The sequence below is a fragment of the Vipera berus genome (genome assembly GCF_964194415.1).
Source record: "Vipera berus genome assembly, chromosome: Z".
Lineage (NCBI taxonomy): Eukaryota > Metazoa > Chordata > Lepidosauria > Squamata > Viperidae > Vipera > Vipera berus.
Window position 1 is genome coordinate 42,639,251 of NC_138205.1, and position 22,089 is coordinate 42,661,339.

Sequence of the window (22,089 nt, forward strand, 5' to 3'; positions counted from 1 at the left end):
AACAATTTTAAAAATAACATGCTGTTTGGATCTTTCTGTTTAATATAATTTTATGGTTACTCTTTCTTAATTTTCTTAACATTTTCTTCTATTTTTTAGATGTGGTATTAATGCAATCACATAATAGTGGTGAAAACTTAAAAGCACTTTTATACCAATTCTGTTAATGACATGTTAATACACATTTTTGCATCATTTAAGGTTAGCTTCCAATTGGATGCTTCAGTCATGCGTATTGCACAATTTTGTTATTTTTTTTCTTAGCATCTCATCAACTCTAGTAAATATAGTAAATATTATTTCCCTCAAACTTACTGCATTTATTTACGTTATTTGTACTGTTTGGTCTCTGTCAATATGGAAACCTCTTTCTATTTCAAACTTGACCTTTAGAACCAATTGATTCAGAATTTCAATTGAACAGGAAAAAAGAAATATGCTTCCCCTGAATATACTAGATCTGATTCTAAAAGCTTGTAGCTGATACTTAATCCCTTCTTATTTGTAGTGGTTCATTTGATAGGGTCAGGATTCTCAGAATCCTGCTAATCCATTTGCAACTAAAATCACAACTGACAGTGGTCTACCATCTCTCTGCTCCAGTTACTTTTGAAATGGGTCCTAATTTCAGCCAAATCTGTCCAGACCTGAATTTTTTCCCCATGTCCCAGTTTATTTTTTTCTAGCATTTTTCATCAGAGGTTTAAAGAATCTTAAAGTCTCTCTACCTTGACTTGACTTTTCTATCTCAGATAAAATGTTATTACTAGAGTTTGTAATTTTTCCACCTTACCAAATTCAGGTTTTATTTTTTCTGCTTCATTTTTTACATCTAGGAAAGACTTACTAGCTTTTCCTCAACAGTTTGGTAGTTTAACCAATCTGTAATAAAAGCTTGTCATTGTCCTATGGCAACTTCTTTAAGCAACTTCTTTTGCAGAATCGGCCACAGTCAAAAACATTGATAGTTGCATAATACTTCATCTGATTATTTGGATAGGAGTTGATGCTTCTTGATGATACTTAACTTTCATTCTGTCTTAAGAGATCTATTCTGCCTGCAGATACTGTAAACATATTTGCCAAGTGTATCTCTACTAGTCAGAAGCCAAAAATAAGTTGGAGAAGTTGAGCTTACCAATAATTGCCGCTCCTTGGATGGTGATTTGTAGATTCATTCACTTACCACTATTCCTTCTCCATGCTGTCTCAGAGTACTGAGAGGAAAGAGGAAAGAGGAAAAAAGGTTATTGTTGACAGAAGTAGCAATAGTATATAGTTTGCTCAATGCTTCTTTTAGCGTTACTTAAAAAGAAGACCAATGTTGGTCATCTGGTTCCCCATGGCAGATGCTTACTTGGTTGTTTGAATAACTGTATCATGCCCAGGAAACTATGGCATGGGTACCAGCAGGATGCACAACCAGTTTCAGAAGAAGAGCAACAATTCAGTTCCCATTCTGAAAAGTGCTTTGTCTACTTCCTTTTATTTTATTCCTGTTCTCACAAAATCAAGCTATTCAAAAATCTTTTAAGTTAGCTTTCACATAATATATGTGCAATAAAAAGTATGATCCTCACTGTCTTCCTAAAGGTAAGGTGTGAGTGGGCTAATTGATCCTCAGATGGCAAATATTCCACAAAATAGAGGCTGCCACAGGAAAAGTATGCTTCTTTACAACTATTTGTCTCATAACCCAAATGTAGGAGAAAAAAATGGGAGCATTCCTTTTTACTGTTAACAGGAAGCAAGTGATCCCAAAAATTATCTTGACCTAAGCTGTGTAGAATTTAATTAACAGCAGTTTGACTCATATCAAGGAACAAATGGGCAGTTACTGCAGCACCAGTGTAGTTTGACTAAAGTGACTCTCACTGCAGAGAGATGCAGTGGTTACAACCCCACATTTTTGTCCTGACAAAGGCCATCCACTAGACGCGACCAATATTATTTCAGTTCCACATCCAGATCTGAAGCCTGAAAAGATAGAAATGGATCAAAATAATTTGTTTCATCTAGAATTCTCTGTAATACATGCTTCATGAATTCTTCAAAATGTTCCCCCAACTGATTGCATATTGGGGGATATCAAAAATGGCAGGATCCAGCGATGATTTTTCAGTCTAATAAAAGCTTTATTTGATTTCAGCTTTCACTCTGCAGACACAAGCCATCTTCATATGGTGGGTATACTTACCCAATTACACTTGTCATGCTAAAATTGCACGTCATATACCAACCCTGATAAGCTGGTAAGGAGGAATGCACAAACAAACTGAAAATAGGCATGTTTAGCAAGAGAAGTCTGCTTCATGTTTTTTCCCCCCAGTTTCATCAGTATGTTACAATGTTGTTTTTCCTTGTGCTGATCAAAGGTATATCCAGTGAGTCGTGGGATATCCAGGTATTTGCTTGTGAAGGGCCACAGAGCCCCACAGTGATATTAAAAGTTACACTAAATTTGGCATAGTACTGATGAAATATGTAAGTTACTCTTCAACATGCAAATATTTTGTAAATATTAATTTAAAGCTTGCTTTCCAGTTGTTCACTTCTGCAGAGCTGAAACGTGTGGTTTCATTTGTTAAACCAAGTTGCTAAAAAGTGCCTTGGAGACATTTTCTGTTTCTTCTTTCTTCTGAGTTTACTGTTATACATAGAGAAACCCTTTGCACTGTATCTTTGGCTGGCAGTAGGTGTCACTTATGTTCTTTTTCTGACTATCAAAGGTGCAGGTGGTTAATAAGAAGCTGGACTTTAGCCATGTCCAATCCAGGTGTGGATCAAAGGATAATGTCAAACATATCCCAGGAGGAGGCAGTGTGAGTACCTTCACACCATTCAATGCACTATAATAAAATAACTTATTATTAGTGGCATGAATTCTGCATTAATCCCAAAATGCCAACGCTGCTTGCTCAGCCAGCCAGCCATTGGTAACACACTTAAATATAACATATATAAATTAACCTCCTACTAGGAAAGATATGGCTTGATTAAACATCCAGCAGAGTCTGTGTGTGGCAATAGGTGCAGGATTAATTGGCTATTTTTCAAAAATAATATTATAAGGTAGTCATTTTTAATTGCATAGTTTTCAGGCTTCTGGCAAATGTGTTGTCCGGTTCAGTTAGGGAAAGAGGAAGATGTTAATACAAGATAAAACTCTAGAAATTTGATGAACAACTTGTGCTGTCCTGGAGGACTCATGAAAACGTTATGCATAGTCATGGTAAATCGGATGTTCTGCATCTGAAACATAATTTTTTTTCTTTTCTTTTTAAAGGATAAGCATGTTTCCTTAACCCAAAATGTGCAATTAAGCACATTATCGTTTACATATTTTCTTTTACATGGTTTGTTTTGCTTCTATAATTGGTGATTTTTAAAGCATGAGGAATGTAGAAAAAGTAGAATTTAGTCTCAGATGCTGTATAGAATCAATCATTGGATCTGTGGCAAATCAGGTCTCACCTGTTAAGAGTAGTGTTTCAGTGTAGAAATTAATGTTCTCTGGGACAACATAACTTGTTAGGGGCTCAAGCAAGCCAATTCATTCTTACTATCTCTTCCCATAATATCCCTTATTTAGTTATACTGAGCATAAATTTCCAGAGACTTACTAGTGACATAGTGGAGAGAAAAATATATCTTCTACCTATCTATCTTTACCAAATCTCAGGATTTTTCTGGACTATGATAGTAATTTTTCTCATTTCTTGATAGCCCTGCTCCATTCATTTCTTAATTTATCTTCATAAGAAATGAAGACACGGATGGCATAAGAATCTTGTTGGCTAATCAAAAAAGATCTATCCAATATTGAATTTTGAGCACCAGATGCTAAAAACTCTGTATTTCTGTACTTCTTCTGCAAGCAAAGGTGCTTCCAGATTAGGCTTTTATGGTGCTGCTGTCACTCATAGAATTTTAGGGGAGATTCGAGTATGAGTTTACATGTGTAGTTTTCCTTAATATTCTCACCACTTTTCCCTCCCCTGCCACCCCCCACCCCCACCCCGTTTATCAATTCTCAAGAGGTAAGTTGATAAATACATTTTTATTTGTTGCAATAAGCTTTGTCTGGAAGCACTTTAAGAACACCAGGTTTGGGTTTTTTTTTACAATTTGCAGTGATCTTTACCCTTAGATTCCGAATTTAATCTTCCAACTCAAAGTTTTAGGGTATATGTGCATGGCACTTGTAATACACATTTAACAGCATGTTTTGTAAAAGAAAAAAACTTAATTTACTAGTTAAACTTGCATAGTTTGGATTCTTAGTCTGTTTACTAGTTTGTCTTTTCAAGAACACTATTTGCATGAAGTTGGATTTGTACAATGTTCTCTGTTTCTGTGTTTTATCAGCTGACATAATTGTGACATTTGTCTGCAGTGGAGAAAATGATCTTAATAGTTGACATTTAAAAAATAATCATTAAAAATTTCAAAAAGATAGCTCTGGATGAAAATTTAATGAAAACATACAAGGTATCCTTGGATTAGTGTCATGCTTTTAATGTATGTATCGGCACTCTCTAAATCAGGAACTGAGAAGTATATAAGCAAAAGTGTACAATTTCTAAGGGGGATTTTGATTATGTAGTTTAGGGGTCTTCAACCTTGGCAACTTTAAGACTTGTGGACTTCAACTCCCAGAATTCCTCAGCCAGCCATTCTGGGAGTTGAAGTCCAGAAGTCTTAAAGTTGCCAAGGTGGAGGACCCTTGATGTAGTTCATGAATACTTAAAGGTAGGCTGTATAAAGTAACAATGGACAAGGCACCTTCTTTCATAGGTTTTTATTATTGTATAGTGATGTCTGGCTCACTTGTGTGCCATACAGAGCTGAAATTCATATCCTCAGACACTTTTTCTGCCTTAGGCTTCTATTTTCTCAAACTAATTTTGTGACCTTTCTACCATTATTGGCAACTCCACATGTACACTTACAATGATTATTTGTGGGTGTAGTTTTTAACATTTTAACATTTTCCTTATACAAGGCTACTTCTATAATTATAATGATAATAGTATGTAGTCAGTTGATCACATTATAAACATAGCTGAAACAATGCTGCATTTAGTTAATATAGGCCACTAAGTACTGCCCAGATTTTGAAAAGAAAAGGAAATGGAAGAGAGTTTATTACTGTGTAGATCTACTATATATGGAAGCTGAGAAAGTGTTTATTATTAGATTTTGCCTCTGCAACAATTTCTATAAACGTCATTCTAAAAGATTGCTTTTAAAAAGCTACTCTTCTTTTGCATTATATGTAGCATTCCCTACAATGTCTTGAAATTTAGCCAATGCTGTTTACATTATTAGAGTCTGCAGAGGGAATTAAATTGTGACAGTACTGTTGTTCCCATAGCAACAAATCTGTAAAAATGAATAAGAAAAACATTTTTCATTAGATCTCTGTAAGCATGTCTCTCAAATCAAATTTCATGAGGTAAGTTTTGAAGGAGGTTGATTTCTAAATTCTAGACATAGAACTTGTGGACAATGTCTACAATGTGAGGCTTACACACAATGACAATGACAATTTGTTTTCAGTTCTTCCTTGTCCTCGTCCTTCCTTATTCCCCTTTGTCTATCAGGTCAATGTGCATTAAACACCCACACTTGATATATAGGTACTTTCTATCCTTGCTGTGTGCTACCTCCATTTCAGTGAAGCGTCTGCTGCTCCTGCCTTACCTGCTTACCATCTCTGCTACATGCACACTGAATGAATAAACGTACGGGAAAAAGAGTCAAAAAGAAGTGAAACCAAAATGGCTACCTACCACAGCAGCAAAGTTGTGAAGGAAAACGGGAAGAACATCATTCTTCTCCTGTTAATATAAGTGGTGACTTGCATCTTTCCTTAGAAAGCGAGTTTCCTTAAAAGAAGTGATTTGTAGCCTTTCAACAGAGAAGAGAAGAGAATGGCATTGATTTTGGAAGTTGAGGTAGGCAGTACATTTTGGTACAAATAGCCAGGGAGATGAAAGACTTCCTTGGGGAATAGAATGGCTAGAGGGAGGTTTGAGAGGATGAAGTACTGGGGATCACATTTTACAGAAGAAAGCACCATCTATGCAATTGCATTGGGTTTTGAGGAAAGAAAGTAAAAGAAAGCGAAGGAGGAAAGAATTGCGGCATTGCCAGCATGTCTGGTTCAGGAATTCTGTGAGTTGAAGTCCACAAGTAATAAAGAGGTTATAGTTCCCCCACCCCTGATCTAAGGGAACAATGCCATTTTGTCTCAAGATTTTTTTTTAAACTTCCCCCTTTTTTCTTTTAATTGGCAAGCCATAGTTACTCATGGTAATTTTAAAAATAAAATTGACCTGGGTATTTTCTTAAATATTTTTCGGAATGTTTGTGTGAAAAATGAGTGACAAAGGTAGATATTTTGTCTTGTTTGAGGAAGATTATGCTCTTAACATATGGCTTCTGCTTGAGTAATGTGACGTAGACCTGACTTGAAGTGAGGTCAGATGGTTGTAGTAACAGGTAATTCATTCAGATCTCACTGAATTTTTTTGCGTATGGGTGAACATGTTCAAATACATCCCATTAGTATTAGAGTCTGAACTGTTCCTCTAGCTTAGAGGTTCCTCAACCTTTTGGGCACCAGGCATTGGTTACGTGGAGAGAGGTTTTTCACAGACCGGAGGGGGCATGATTTTGTGTGCTGCCTGCATCCTGTGGATGGGGCTTTCCTTGTTTATGTGGAACTGTTGCTGGCATGCCGTGGCCTGATACTGGTCCACGGACCAGGGGTTGGGAACCCCTGCTCTAGCTCATGGGTGTCAAGCTTGATCGTATCACATGACATATCGTGACATTTTTTTGCCTTTGCGGAGCTGGGATGCACATGGCCTGCACATGACGCATCTGGCCTGTGGGCTGCCAGTTTGACACCCCTGCCCTAGTTGATCAGCAGTCTGAAAATTTATTGTATAGCCTGTCTAACTCAGGCCATCATCCCTGAATAGGTAAATGGATTGATAAAATCATACTGTTCTAAATTATAAATATCTTTTTTATTTTTTCCAATCCCAAAAAAATATTGGAAAGAAGTTATGTAAAGGGTTAGGATATTGTTTGTCCATCTGTCCATCAGTGTGATAAATGTCTGGAAACTGAACAGGATAGTAACAAAGATGGTGGGGAAAACTGGCAGAAGAAACCCTGAGTTATGAAAATGGGCTGGATCTTGTTTGGGGCTGCAGAGAAGAACATTTCCCACCACCACCACCCTGGGGGAAAAATAAATCCCCATCGCTATTGGAGAAGGAAGCCAGAGAAGAGTTGTAACTTGTAATCATGATTGCCTTGACTGAGTTCCACCATAGCATAACAGCATCACTGAGTTCAGGACTATGGTTGCTTTCTGTGAGGCTCGGTTGCTCAGATTCTAATGTCTGGAAATCCTGGCTTGAGGGTTGCAAAGTAATCAGCATCGTAGTACCTGCTGAACATTGGAGCAAAGATGGATTTGATCCCCCAGCCTTTGGGACTTATGTCTTTTCTCCAGTTGTATGCCTTCCTGCTGTGTCATTTGTTGTAACCTAATAACCACTAGTAAGTATTTTTGTTTATATTTGTGCCTTTTGTGCATGTCTTATTTCTGGATAACTTGACCCTGCTGTAATGGGATTATAATTCCACATTGTTCAAATGCTTTTTCAGTTGCATTTTAAAAAGATCCTTGAAAAAATTAATTATCTCCCTTCCACCCCTCCCCCCCAGCCTTTTCAATGCACATTGATTATTTCTGTTCTTTCAGTTTTGTGGACATATACCTTAAGTTTTACATCAAAAAAGGTATTTAGCTCAATTTCTCTTGTTGTGCTTTTAAATAATTTCTCTGTGATATAGCTTATTTGATTACACCTCTGTTTTTCCACCCTCTCCTCTCAAGTTTCTACTTTCCTCTAAGCGCACTGAGTTTCAAATCTCCATCTACCGGAGGTATAATAGTTTTTGCATGCTGTGGAAGTGCAGTGTGTATGCCACATAAGGGATAATTTTGCAAGAATAGTGAGATCTTCAGAGACGAGTACAACAATTATTTTTTAAAATATGGCTTTGTGAAATACTGTAACCCTAATTATATGGCTATCACATAAATGAGTGTAATATTTGGACTCCTATGCTATTAAAAAATAAAAATCTGGAACAAATGTGAATGTGAAAGACATATAGAACTATGAGTTAATTGTAAAAACCAAGATAATTAGCTTTTAGAACAGATACTTTATTTGAAAACATGGGATCAACTATTTTATGGGTATCTTGCTTTTATGTTGGTTCTTATTTTCCCATGAATCTTTAAATGAATCTTCTTAAAGTCAAAGTGAATCTGTGCATGCTTGTGAGAATCTTTGATATATATACTTATACGTTTCTTGCAGAAAGCTTTTTTCAGTCTTGCTTGGTTAAATGATTCTTCCAACTGTATTTCTTCTCCAAACAAGTTCCAGTATTTTGTATGTCTCACTTTTTCAGCCTATTTTGGGTATTTCTTTAAATTTAAAATAAATTCCAATCCCATAGTGTATAGTTGTTGTTGTTGTTGTTGTTTTCATTTTCTTCTCACAGATACAAATTGTATACAAACCAGTGGATCTTAGCCATGTAACATCCAAATGTGGATCTCTGGATAACATTCATCACAAACCAGGTGACTTTGATGTCTTTGTATTTTATTGTTAAAGTATCTTTGTAAGATATATTGTGTTGTTTGTCCTTAGGTAAATGTTAGTTTTATTTTTATTTTGCCTTTAAAATACTGAGATGAAAAAATAAAGGTAATTGCAAGGGATATAGAGTTATTTAGAGAACAGTGAATAATTACAACTGATACATGAGGTCAGATAAATTATTCCTTCCATATGTTTATCCCTGCTGTTGTTTAGCTGAGCATCTGCAAAACACTGGATGCTGTCATTTACAGAATTCTTATCCATTTATTAGTCCAGAAGATCAGGAAAAAAACTGTTTAATTAACTGTAAAATTAAATGAACAACAAATTCACCCAAGTGGTTTCTATAGGAATCACTCAAAATGTCTTCCTTTCAAGAGAAACATTTTGGGTGTGGTGGTGTTGAAACCTGGAAGTCTTTCCTTGGTGTGCACCAGACTTCTCTACTGGAATTTAGAACACCATTTATTCAGACTTTTAATAGGGAATGCAATCTGCTCTGGGAATAAACCTTATCCAGTAATTCTTTGAGTCTTAATGTAAGCCCTGCCTGCGTTTATTTCTTATTTATATAGGTGTCTGGAAAACAGGAAGCTAGAGAAAAGGGGCTGTGTAGAAACATTGGGGTTCATCTGTTTAGATTATTAAAGGTGCTGCATGTGAAGATCTTGCTTAGTAACATTTAATTTTAAAATTATTTCCCTAAAGCTGTAGCTGTTACTAAGACACGTTTCTTGATTTGAAGCACAAATTCATTGCACACCAATTTGTTTTTCTTTTCTTTTTGCCTTCCAGTAAAACACATTTCATTATTTTGAATTTAGAATGCGTATTGTAGCTAGGCTACTACTACTATTATTACTACTACGACTACAGTACTAAATGTAAATTTCAAAATTATTTTGAAAAATCGTGTGAGACTTGCATAACTGAATTTGGATATTGGGCAGAACTCATATATTCAGATGCATAAGTGCATAAGCACAACACCTGCTTGAGGGAAAGAAACATGCACAAACATACACATAGAAAAGTATTTCCTTCAGAAGTCATCATTATATGTTTCTTTTGATATCTGTTAATCTTGCTCATTTTTCTTTAGGTGGTGGACTGGTAGAGGTGAAATCTGAGAAACTGGATTTCAAAGATAAAGTGCAATCAAAAATTGGGTCATTAGATAACATCACCCATGTTCCTGGAGGAGGAAATAAGAAGGTAAAAACATTTTTCTGTTGCTATTCTTTAGATGTGTAGGTGATGGGGACAGGTTGCCTAGGAAGCTGTAGGGCAGACATGTCAAAGTCGTGATATCACGTGACATTGCGCGACATATTTCTCCATTGCTGGCAATGGGGTAGGCACGGTTTCCTGATGATGTATCCAGCCCGCGGGCCGGCAGTTTGAAATCCCTGCTGTAGGACAATAATTGTATTAAGCTTTGAGAAATAGTATCTCTATCAAATCTTTTAATGCTGGAATGGTGCTAATTTAAGTCTTAACACAATTCTTACTAGGTCTCAATTTCCATAACACAATATCTATAAATATCCCCCGTGCCAACAGAAGCATATTAAAGACATTAACTAAACCAGCAGCTGTTCCTAATTGTAAAGAAGCAACTAAGAGCTAACTACATGCTATATATGCAAGCTCTCATAAAGTTCTCAGGTTGATCTCCCTCAAAAACGAGTGGCTGAGAGAAAACGGGTAAGGCACTCATAAAGTTTTCCTTGTATGGAATGCCTTTGCTAGAGAAGGTATCCCTCTTTTTTATATATCCTTGGTACATTTTCCAAAAAGCACCTTCAGATGCGTACAGAGATATATAAACAATAAGACTGCCACACTGGAAGCATTTGCAACAGGTTGCCAGATACGCAGGTAATCCCCGAGTTACGAGTGTTCACTTAACGCTCGAAGTTATGCAATAAGCACCCCCTGGTATTTACGAGGAAGTCCCAAAATTATAAATACTGCAGCACCATGGCAGTCATTCGCCCTTACACGTGACCGTAGAGGCTCTGCAACATTCACCCTACTCCCCTTCCAGTCCCCACAAATGCTTCCCCCTCCCTTCCTGCCGCGCCGGACTCACTTACCTTGCAAAATCTGCCTCCTCTCTGCTGCAGTTTCTTTGCCTTTGAGGGAGAGGAGTTGGAAACTCCTGGATGCTGTAATCTTGTGCAAATTCAGGCACCCATCCTCCTTTGGGGAGAATGGATGCCTGAACTCTTGCGAGATCATGGACCCCAAAAGCTTTAATTTTCAGCACAAAAGGTTTTTGCAATGCCAGTCTCCTGCTCCTCCCCCCGCAACTCCTTTCCACCACCACTGTGACACTTTTCACCTGAAGAGAGACCTTCAGGAGGTTGGGAGCTCTGTCTGTGAGCAAATGGGGCACTTGAAAATGCAGGGATTCACTGTGTTTTCAATCACCCCATTTGCTCACAGTCGGAGCTTCAAGTCTCCCCAAGGTCTCCGTTCGGAGCAAATGGGACACTTAAGAAAGTAAGCATGCATTTGCTCCTGTCTCTGTCAGGTCTCCGGGTAAAAAGTCTTTGAGCGCTTATGGGGCATTTGAAAATGAAGTGAATTTCTTCATTTTCAAATGCCCCATAGGTGCTCAAACACTTTTCGCTTGGGCGAAGACCTTGGGGAGACTGGAAGCTCCGTCTGCCTGCCAATGGGGCGCTTCCGCGGTGGCAGAAACAAGTTAGGGAGGGAGCAGGAGACAGGCGCTGCAAATACCAGGAGATCTCAGGCATCCATTCTCTGCAAAAGAGGATAGGTGCCTGAACTTGTGTGATATTATGGCACCCAGGGGCTTCTATTAACTCTCCTTTCCCTCAAAGGCAGAAACCACAGCAGAGAGGAGACAGATCTTTTCAAGGTAAGTGAGGAAGGGACGGGGAAGCATTAGGTATCTTAGTGGGTCGATGAGGCCTTGGGGGCCTGTTCCATCACTAGACGCCCCCATGGCCTTCCCCGCCCTGAGATACCTCACATGCGGTCAACAAACCGTGCATTTGCCCACGCATTCGATTAGCGAATGCGTGGGTGAAAGCAGGGAATGATCTTGTTCAAGGTACAAAGATTTACTCCCATGAATTCTCTAGTTACAAATGGAATGGGCAAGCTCCATTACATTCGTAACTCGAGGACTAACTGTACTTGTTCCTTTATAAGAGTGAGTATAGAAACAACAAATTTGGTGGATTGAAATTGAAGAGGATGTATAGTATTAATCAACTGTTGGTTTTTACTTTATGATCCCATCTTCTCACCTCTTTCTCCTACCAGATTTTAGACTGTGTATTGATACTCTTTTAAATACTTCTCATGATTTTTTGTTGTTGTTGAACTGGTAGCAGGAAAATTTAAATATTTCTCTGGTTGTTTCATATTTGGAGTTAAAGAGAGTATGCTTATCTAGGAATGATCTTGAACAATAACTATATTCTCTTAGAGGAGGGAATGTGAGAGAAATGATCAGGAAATAACTAAATATTCAGTCCTGCAAGATTTTGATGCAATTTGAATAGTGACAAGGATTGATGACTTCCTGTTTTGAATATTATCCCTTTGATACATCTCTATGCTCTCTAACCCTTACAAGGATTCTTCCATAGAACACACATTTTTTACCTGCACAGAAGGTAAAAAGAGTTATTACAAGAGTGTGGATAAATCACACTGTCATGTGACTCTATTCTTGACTTGGTTGGAAAAAAGTCTGACCTTTTGTGTTGCTGAACATCTGCTGTGTTAAAAGGCCTTGGAGCAGGCAAAGTGAACTTTTACTTTTTAATCAGTGACCTTATCCCACTGGCAAAGGATATACAAGGCCAATCCTAGGACAAATATATTTATCACCAAGTTCCTAAACAAGTTTTTTTCATTTTTTAAAATACATTTCTGCCAGCTCTGATACTTGCAGAATATTAAGAAAAGCCAAGTCATGCTCTTGGAAATTATTCTGAATTTTTTCTACACTGGCTATGGAAACTCTGCTTCTCCAGCTACAGTATTTTTTTAGATGTGGCAATCGACCATCTTCTTTTTCACCAAGATCTACTGCTAAAGTAGGAATTTCTCTTTTGTAGTACAAAAGAAGAAAACATTAGGATCATCAGAGAAATAAACATAACAGAACCTTTTAAATACACCTGCATATGTCAAAAAAGAAAGGCAACAGCAATTAATATTTCAGACAGAGCAGAAGGGAGGAGAAATATTTTTTGGTCCCACTGGATAATGAAGTCTATAATGAACCTGAAGGTTTTGATGATTTAATACTGTTTTTATATATGAAGATACCATATGGTACCTTTGAAGATTATCTCAAATTTCACAAATCTCTTTGCTCTGTGTCTGAAAGGTCACACTAAAAAAAATCCCTTTTGGTCATTACTTGCTCAAATAATTGCTTCTATGTTGTTGAAAGGGTAATCTTCCACAGGGTGTAAATATTAGCAGTTGCTGTCATCTTCACAGGGAAACAGATAAAATGATGAAATGCAGAGTCTTTCTGTTAAGGACAGCTTTCAGAGAAGTTGAAGTCAGTGGAATGTGCTTAGAAGTTAATTACATACTTGTTTTAATGGGACTTTCAACCTGGTTCAGGCTGGTAGACAACCTGGGCTGGATAGGGAGCACTCTTCAGTATTGCACTGCTTGATGAAATAGGGCAAAATGGTACGCTGTTAGTCAATTATGGCTAAGGCTTTGTTTTGTTCTGGGTCACGCTGTTCCTAAAACACTGGAGCAGCTTGTTTCCAAATACTGGTTGGCCCAAGAATGTTTTGGATTTCAGCTGCAACCATTCTCCAAAAGTCTGTTTTTAAAGTTTTATTTAACCCAACATGACATTTCTGCAGTGTGCCCTATCTAGAGCTGCTCTTCAAGAGTGGTACAAAAGGTAGTAATTTAGACTGCCAATCAGGAGCCAATGCAGGAATATCTGCGCTGATTTCAAGTTGTCTTAAAGGTTTAAATTCCAAAGTTTGAGTTTGATTACATCTGGCTAGATTAAAGGTATGTTTTGTTAAGAACTTGCCAGTTTAATGTAGCCTACAAAAGGAGACTGTTTGAGGACACTTCTGCTCACAGGACACATTAGCTTTTGGTATGCAAGAAAAACCCTTATCCTGCATCATTCCCTAAACTGATAATTCTCGAGCTAGCAGATGACAAAGTGCATTATGGTAGTTTTATTGTAAACTCGTACAACTGCTCATAGGTTATATACTCAAAAATTACCTTTACAGCAGAAATAATTATTCTGTTTGCAAATAAGAATTAATTCTTGTTTAAATGATTGCTAAACTAACTGAAGTCTTTGAAGAAATCATGTTAACAGTGAATGTGTTTTGAAGAGTTTTGAGGTGAGTGAGCTGAAGGAAGGTTATCCCAAGGATCATTGTTCTCCTCCCAGCCAGTGAATATTAGGCACTTACAGAGGTGAAATCACACAGGTTGAATTTAAAGAAGTTGAATAACAGTATTGTAGCTAAATGTCTGTGGAGATTCTCAGCCATTCAGTTCATAGTTGTCCCAAAGGTGCTTTTTAGAAGGCAATTGGATTTTGCTTTATCTTGAAGACTTCCAGAACTGAAGAAACTTCTTGGATGAGAAATGAAATGTCTTTAAGGTAAAACAGTTCAGTTGCCTTTTGGAAAAAGCACCTTTGGGATATAATAACAAATAATGGTTCTTGCACTTTGAACATTGATTCAAAAAACAGTTGGCTTTGAATTGAAAAGAAAAAATTGTGAAAATAATGAATTCAAAGTAGGTCACTTCAGTTGAGTCTGTTTATCAAACTTTGTGAACTGAAACAAGTCATGTGAATCTCCTTCACACAGAAGGGTTATCAAGAGGAAAGATATTCTTACATCAGAAGCAGAGTGAGATGCTTACTCTCCATCTGAGCAAGAAAAATATTGTGAGTCACTAGCAGTGTTATCCTACTTAGAGGCTAAATTCAAACTTGTGTAGCAAAGTTAAAAATGCCCTCTTCAAATAAAAACTTGATTTGTGACAAGAAGGCAATATTGTGATTTTCCTAAATACTGTATATGCATTATTGCAACCAACAGTAATGAGATCATATTACTTACTGTCAAGCACAATGAAGTACTGGGAAAGAAAATTTCAAAAACTTTCAAAGTTTTTTCAAACTCTGACTGGATAAGGAACTCCTTTATTGAAGCAACATTCACTTTCTGATTTGTGTGAATTAAGATTTTCTGTGTTCACAAATATAAAAACTGCCATAGACCTTAAATTACAAGCAATTGAGAGAGAAATGAGAATATGTCTGGTATTACGTCTGATAACAAAGATAAATAAATATAAATCTCATCAAGCCCAAGTATCCCACTAGGTGGCAAAAGAGAAGTTAAATCTGTTAAGTTTCTGTTTGGTTGATTCATAGTAATTTAAAATTGGAAATACACTACTAGCAACCATATAATTATAATAATTAAGCAATTTTCAAGTCTATTGTTTTATTTGCAACTAGTCTATTGCTGTAACAAGTCTTCAGAAAATAAACACTTTCCTTAGGCTTTATTCAACGATTAAATTTGTGCCTTCAGACAACGGTGTAGTAGAAAGTGGAACACGGTGTCAACAGAATGCAATATATGATTTTTAAGCGTACCATTAGTGGGGAGAAATGATTAAGAATCTTTGTTTTAATTGCCGTAGCAGTGTGGAAAGGAGACATTATAGCTCTGTAATCTGGTCTTTAAAATTATTACTGATGGATTTCAAAGAAAAGTCATTTATTGTGTATTACTTGTTTTTTTATTAATTGTGCACATTTTAAAACTGTTACACAGTATTTTGGGTGTTATTATAGAAAGTAGAGCAATAAAGAAATAAAGTAAGTAAATAAAAGAAATTCTTTAGACCAGGATTATTCAGACTCCTGAAAAACCCCATTCCAATAAGTTTTTCCATTCACTACCATAGGTATAAATATCTTCAGCAACAGCTGCCGGTCGTAGTTACCTTTTTGTGCAATAAAAGGTTTCATCTCTTAAGTTTTGTACCTGAGATTAAAATCACAAGCTATCTAAACCTAGTTATTTTTCTCGTAACTGAAATCCCAGTTTAGATTGCTGTATTCACATAGTTTTAGGGCTAGCAACAAAAATGTAGCCTAGATTTTGAAGCATCAGTCTGAGAGCGACCCATTAATGCGAGTTATTCTTTTGTTTGTATGTGCCTTATCTGTGTTCCTCTCCTGGGGAGGGAGGCTCCACTCACATGCATTTCAGTCCTTTCTACTCAGATGCATCTCATTTTAATAACTTTATAAAACTTTCTGTTTTTCATTAGCTCTTTCCAATGAGTGTTCTGGCTTCTGATGGGAGGACTTTTCTGCTTCCTTATCCTTCTCTCACTGATATTGGCACAACTTTTGCACTTCTTCTTCCTCTTCCTCTTCCTCCTCCTTCTTTTTTCATTGTTTCTTCCTTCTGAACTTTCCGAATCACTGTTGGGATAATTCGGCAGATCAGTAGATGTGCTTGATTGTAGTCTTGGTCCCATATTTCGAGAACACATGAATAGCATATAAAGAAAATAGCTGCAGTTGGAGAAAGGGATTATCAGTACCATTTAGCACCCCAGCTTTATCCTTTTTTTCTGGACAAATGAGAAAAGTTTGTTGTAGATACACTATAAGATAATATGTTTCATCCCACCTCAAGATTTCTTTTTAAGGGAAATTGGGACTTTGAAATGTGTCCATTGTTACATTCAGCATCTCCTTTTATGCCTATTGAACAGTAGTAGATTGAAAACAAATTACAAATCCATGTGAGTGTACCCTTCATATACTTTATCTTGTTAAGGGCAGTGGTTCTCAAACTTTTCTTCATCATGGACCTCCTTTAAATATCTTTTGTGACCATGGACCATGGCCTCAAATCCCCAAGACGTAACTCAAGATTTAAATCATAACATTTCTTCAAGCCTTCACCAACCCTACCACTGGCATAGGAGATAAACCTGTAGAAAGAGTTAGAAATATAGTAGACCCACTAAAAGAGTTTAGGCTTTATTATTAGCTACCATGACATCTGAATTAGGGGTAACTGAAGCTGGGTCTGAAACAAACTGTTTTTTGCAATTGCAGTATTGCAGTCCATTGAACAGAAGGAAAACTGGTGAGGGAGGGTACCGAGGCCTCCAGTTTTGGCCATAGATCTTTCCTTTATTGCTTGCTTCAAAACATACTGCTCAATTTTTGAATATATGGTAAATGAATGGTCCTTTCTATAGGCTAGGCTGCAAAAATGGCTTGATCTTGCTGGTCTATTAAGTCACTGCAGGTTAATAGTGCTTTAAGTATTATCAGTAACAGCCATCCTTTGTAGGATTCAGAGCCAACGTTATGTGATTCTTCTTCTTTAGCTCTTACATTCTCCATCTTCAGTTACTGTGGCTTCTTTTTCATACCTCCTCCTGCTTTCTCTTCCTTCAGTTCCATGTGTCCCTTCCTCCCCATTGAAAAGTTTTGGTTTCATTGTCAATCTTATTTGATGATGCTATTTTGCATCCCACTGACCTTCTCCACCCACATGCAGAGAGAGAAGGGCAAGGAAGACAAGAACCGTGTACAAAACTGCCCCAATAAGGCTGGGCTTCCTTCCCCCATCACGGAGCCCTCCATCCCTGAGGAGAGCCCACTCCCCGACTTGCACCCATGAGATGTCAGTAAGTAGTTACCTGTTGTCATAAGCTTTGTGAAAGCAAGAAGGGAATTAGATGCCCAAAGGTGGCTGGGTGGCTGGAATAAATTCATTCCTATTCTTTGTTTTTCCAGTTGGAAAAAAAGTTGTCAGTGTTAAATGAGTGTTGAGCAATGTTGATGTTAGGCTGCCCAGTGTTATAAAAACAGGGATTCTGCATCTCTTAATGTTGGGTTGGATGACTGGATAGATGTGTGCAACTGGGGTGGCAGAGGCAGATTGTCCTTTGAAGAAAGCAGGTTATGCTTGTGGAAAGAGAGTTTGCCAAACTTTTAGATGCTACAATCAATCCTACTTACCACCACCCCTCACATTTATCTGCAAAGTATTTTAAGGAGGCTTTCTGCATCTAAATTTTGAGTCCAGACTATCAAACAGAATTTAGATGAGCATATTTCCTGTGAGATATTTGCTTGAGTCTGGAAAGTTGTTTTTGTAAAAAGTTACTATTTTTTCGCAGAGGTTTATATCTTAATATGGGTAATTTGTAGTATGAACTTTATATAGTAGTAATATGTCAGGATATACTGGTCGAGTATCTATAGATAACCAAAGCCTTCTGATTGGCAAGAAGGATCCCAGAGTTTCCTCTTAGGATCACATCTTAAAATATGAGAATATTTCCACAGGGTGAAGCATTTTGGCTCTACCAACATATGACTGCGGTGGGGAAGGTTTTAATTCCCTGCCTCATTCTGTCCTCACCATTCCACCTTGTCTCATTTCAGATTGAGAGTCACAAATTGACCTTTCGTGAGAATGCCAAAGCCAAGACTGATCATGGAGCTGAAATTGTCTACAAATCACCGACTGTTTCTGGAGATGCTTCTCCACGTCGCCTTAGCAATGTCTCTTCGACTGGAAGCATCAACATGGTGGACTCCCCTCAACTGGCCACATTGGCCGATGAAGTTTCTGCTTCCCTGGCCAAGCAAGGCTTGTGATTGTATTGTAGTGGTTGGAGATAATAACAGAAAAATTAACTCTGGCCTTTTTTTCTGTTCACCCCCGCCTCCCCATCTACATCCCCCATCTTTCATATTTATTTTAAGTTAATAACTCTTTAATCTGTTCCCTCTCCTTCCTCCAGTTAAACAGCCATCTGTGGTCTCAGGATTTCATAATTGTTAACAACTTGGAAGCAAAGATTTCCATCCTGTGTGGAATAAGCTGTTTAGTCCCCCTTCACCTTACCCCAAACAAAAAGAAATGTAATTGAACAGAGATAAACTTGTGATGTTTGAAATCTCAAACTTGGGGATGTAACATGGTATATTCTGTACATGCTCATAATTTGGCCAAGTTTTTTCCATTGAAATTTAAAGCATAGAAGCCTTGTGACCACCTTAAATAATCATGGCTGCTGATTTAGTATTGAAGTTAATGCAGGTCCATAGATTTCCAGCATACAAGCAGACCTTCGAACTTCTCTCCTGTAGAGCTGGAATGCTAGGCTTTAATATTTGAAGTATATTTCTTCCTTTGAAGGAGGAATTTTGATATAGGAAAGAGAGCTTTTGAAAGGAATGTTACATTACATATGTATCCATTCTTTTTTGGTACTGAGAATTTTTGTGAACCAGGTTTAAAAGTTCAACATATAACTAAACTGCATGCTTTGGATAATTAAGACATAAGCCAAAACTGCCTTGAAAGCCTGCAGAATGCCAGTTCTCTTTATTTTAACTGAAATGATATATTTTAAAGGCAATAGCTTATCCATTTTTTGTCTGTACCTAAAATTAACCTTTGACTTTAGGCAGTAGTCATGCCTACTAAAATAATCGGACTTGATTTCTTATATGCTAGGTTCTTTTAATTTTAATGGATTGGTTACATTCTTTTTTCTCTTTTTCAAACAGTAACTATTGCCTCTCTTCCACCCACTTCACCTTCAAGCTCCATGATTTTGTCATACCATAAAAATTTGTCCAGAGTTGCTAGGGAAGAAGCAGATTTGACTTTGTGTTCAGCCCAATTGGCCTGGTCGCTCCAATGTTTTTTGTAAATGTAGAAATTTGTGAGATAGAGGTATGGCTCTAGGCATATTTAAAAATAAAGGAATTGATGTACTTATTTATGGTGCATGCAGGTGTTTTTTAGGAAGGACAATTGCGTGAAAGGACACCAGTTGAGCAGATGTGGGAACATGTATATCTTGACCTATATCTCATACATCTTTAGAGAACATATTTATGTAATATTTATGTATTTGAAAGAAGCATCACACATCAAAAATCATAGCCAGAAGCAAGCACACTTCTTTCAATAGTTACTATTCAGTTACATTATTCAAGGGAGTCTTTAGTACCTCAGATATTGCAGAATTACAGTGTGCACTCAACTATATAAATCTAACTATCAAGCTGTTAGGGATGCTAGGAGTTGTAATTCAGCAAGAGCCAAATAGTTCTAATAAGAACTAGCAGTGAGGGATGTGTCTATTAAGCTCACTCACTGCAATGCAGCAAGTGCTGCCTCTAAAAAGGACATTTGATTTCTGAAGATATGTGGACTTTAATTGATCCACTGTGAAGAAACATAATTTTCATAAGGCAAGTTCCATGAAACCATTGATTTAACAAGCTTTTGCTGTTGGGAGAAAATTTTCTGTGCTATTTGATGTTCCACGAAAATATTGCTGGATTACAATTCCCATCTTCTTGCATTACCTGACATGGTGACTATGAGTAAATTTAGAGTCTGACAATATTTAGAAGCTGCTGATTTGCTCCAGTAAGGGGTACTGTAAGTGAAAAGGCTTTTCTCCTTTGTTCTCCATTTTTAATTTCAAAACGACATATTCCTCCAATCATCTATGTTATGTGAAATATATCAGCGAAGGGCAACAAAATTAGACTAAGTAGAAATTGTGAATAACTGGTTTGTCCTTTTCTACCAGATGTAGTTGCTTGAAATTGCCAAGACATTTTTTTAAGATGATTTGATTGAAACTTAAAAAGAACATAAAAATAAGGAGTTTTATAGGGTGAGTAGAACAAGAAGAGTGTATTGGATCAATTACAGTGGAGTGCTTTAAGAGCACGTAAGAACATCTAGTTGATTTTACAGATGTCATTCTTTCCACAATAACTGAAGCTTGCAGTGTGTACAATCATAATGGGGTTCATCACAATTGAATTCTGTTTTCTTGGCTGCTTTTCTACACTCAGAGCAATAATAGGAAGTTTACTTGGTGATCATCCCTTTGGACTATAATGAAAACCCCAGCTTTGTATCCTTTCTAGGATGAGCCAAATCCTAAAGAGATTGGTTTTTATCTGCATGCTGTAGTTTCATGCATGTGACTAAAGGTGATCATGCTAACTCAAAATCTGGTCTGCGTGTGTCTGATTGACAGCAAAAATTGACAATGATCAAAGCTGAAGGGTGCTAGGTTTTTAAGAAAACTGGTTTGCTCTGGAAGCAATCTATTTTTTAACATGTTGATCTGGTTTCAAGTCTGTAATTCTGAAATTACCAAAATCAGGACACCTTAGTAGGCAACAGATTGAGCATCCATGGTAACGAAGAAATTTTGTTTTCCAAGCCAATTAAAAGAAGGCCCAGCTGTTATCATTTGTGTTATGATCCTTTATACCTGTCATATTCTGGGGGAGGGAGAAGGGGTAGAGGAGCAGCACCTGGTTGAACAAATCACACAAGTTGATAATTCTTGGGTCAGCAGCATTGCCCTTTAGATTTGCTGCAAGACATGATGTTTATTGGTGGTAATACCATCCCTTTTTCAGTACTAAGATAAAGGTCAAGGGGAAATCACTTGCCCCATCAGTTCAAATGAGGGCTGCAGTTTGCTCTTTTTTATATGCTAATCAATCATCTGGATCATGTGAAGAAGGTTTTGACAAGCAGAACCTGTGGGATCTGAAGGGGAGAGTGGTTGGACAGTTATGGATAGCTTCTAGAGCCAAGGAGGTATTTTACTCCAAGATAGCGCTCAAGTGGAAGAGATTTTCCAGAGGATTCATCTGTACATCAACAGCCACTTTCCAGTCATTTATAAGCCTGTTGTTACCTCTGTAGTTAAGTTAGAATGGTAAGTTTCTTCTTTTTAAAATCTAAAAATAATCAAATAGGAAAATCCTCTCACTGAGAAGCTTATACACTATGCTATTGATTTTTTGCTTGCATTTGAGTACTTTGGGCTGGAAAACCTTACAATATATTTAGCAGCAACTGTAGTAGCATAAGCCTAAAAAACACCCCATTTGATAACCCTCTTTCTCCAGCATGGAACAGTGAAGAGCAATCATGCTCTTATATCTAGCAAGAGTATTGGTCCTCAAGTCCTTTTTCAGAAAATTATGCCTTGCCTCCATTCACATTTTTACTAGTGCTTAAATTCTCTTTCCCAAACGTTCCACATATTTAAGTGTTCTGAATTCTTTCACCTACCCTATTTTAGCCCTTTTTTGATCATAGGTCCCATTTCCCAACTGTATTTTGATTGTCTTTGTGTCCTTCTAGGATTCACAGACGTTTTCCCCCAGATGGTGAAGACCCATGGTGGTTCCAGACCGAAACCATCTTAAACTGACTGGCTTATTTCTTGTCTTGGTATATAAATATACATATCTAGGGCTTAAAAGTGTTAAAAC

The 22,089-nt window shown here is 37.2% G+C and overlaps 1 protein-coding gene across 1 annotated transcript in view; it reads left to right on the forward strand.

The window, feature by feature from the left end:
• Window positions 1-21,046, forward strand: part of LOC308678126 (microtubule-associated protein tau-like) — a 92,190-nt gene extending 71,144 nt beyond the window's left edge. The window contains exons 10-13 of the mRNA XM_081345004.1: window positions 2,730-2,822; window positions 8,602-8,683; window positions 9,808-9,920; window positions 18,199-21,046. Of these exons, the coding sequence (XP_081201130.1) occupies window positions 2,730-2,822; window positions 8,602-8,683; window positions 9,808-9,920; window positions 18,199-18,414 (504 nt within the window). The 3' untranslated portion in view covers window positions 18,415-21,046. The remainder of the gene's footprint in view (window positions 1-2,729; window positions 2,823-8,601; window positions 8,684-9,807; window positions 9,921-18,198) is intronic.
• Window positions 21,047-22,089: the final 1,043 nt, after the last annotated feature.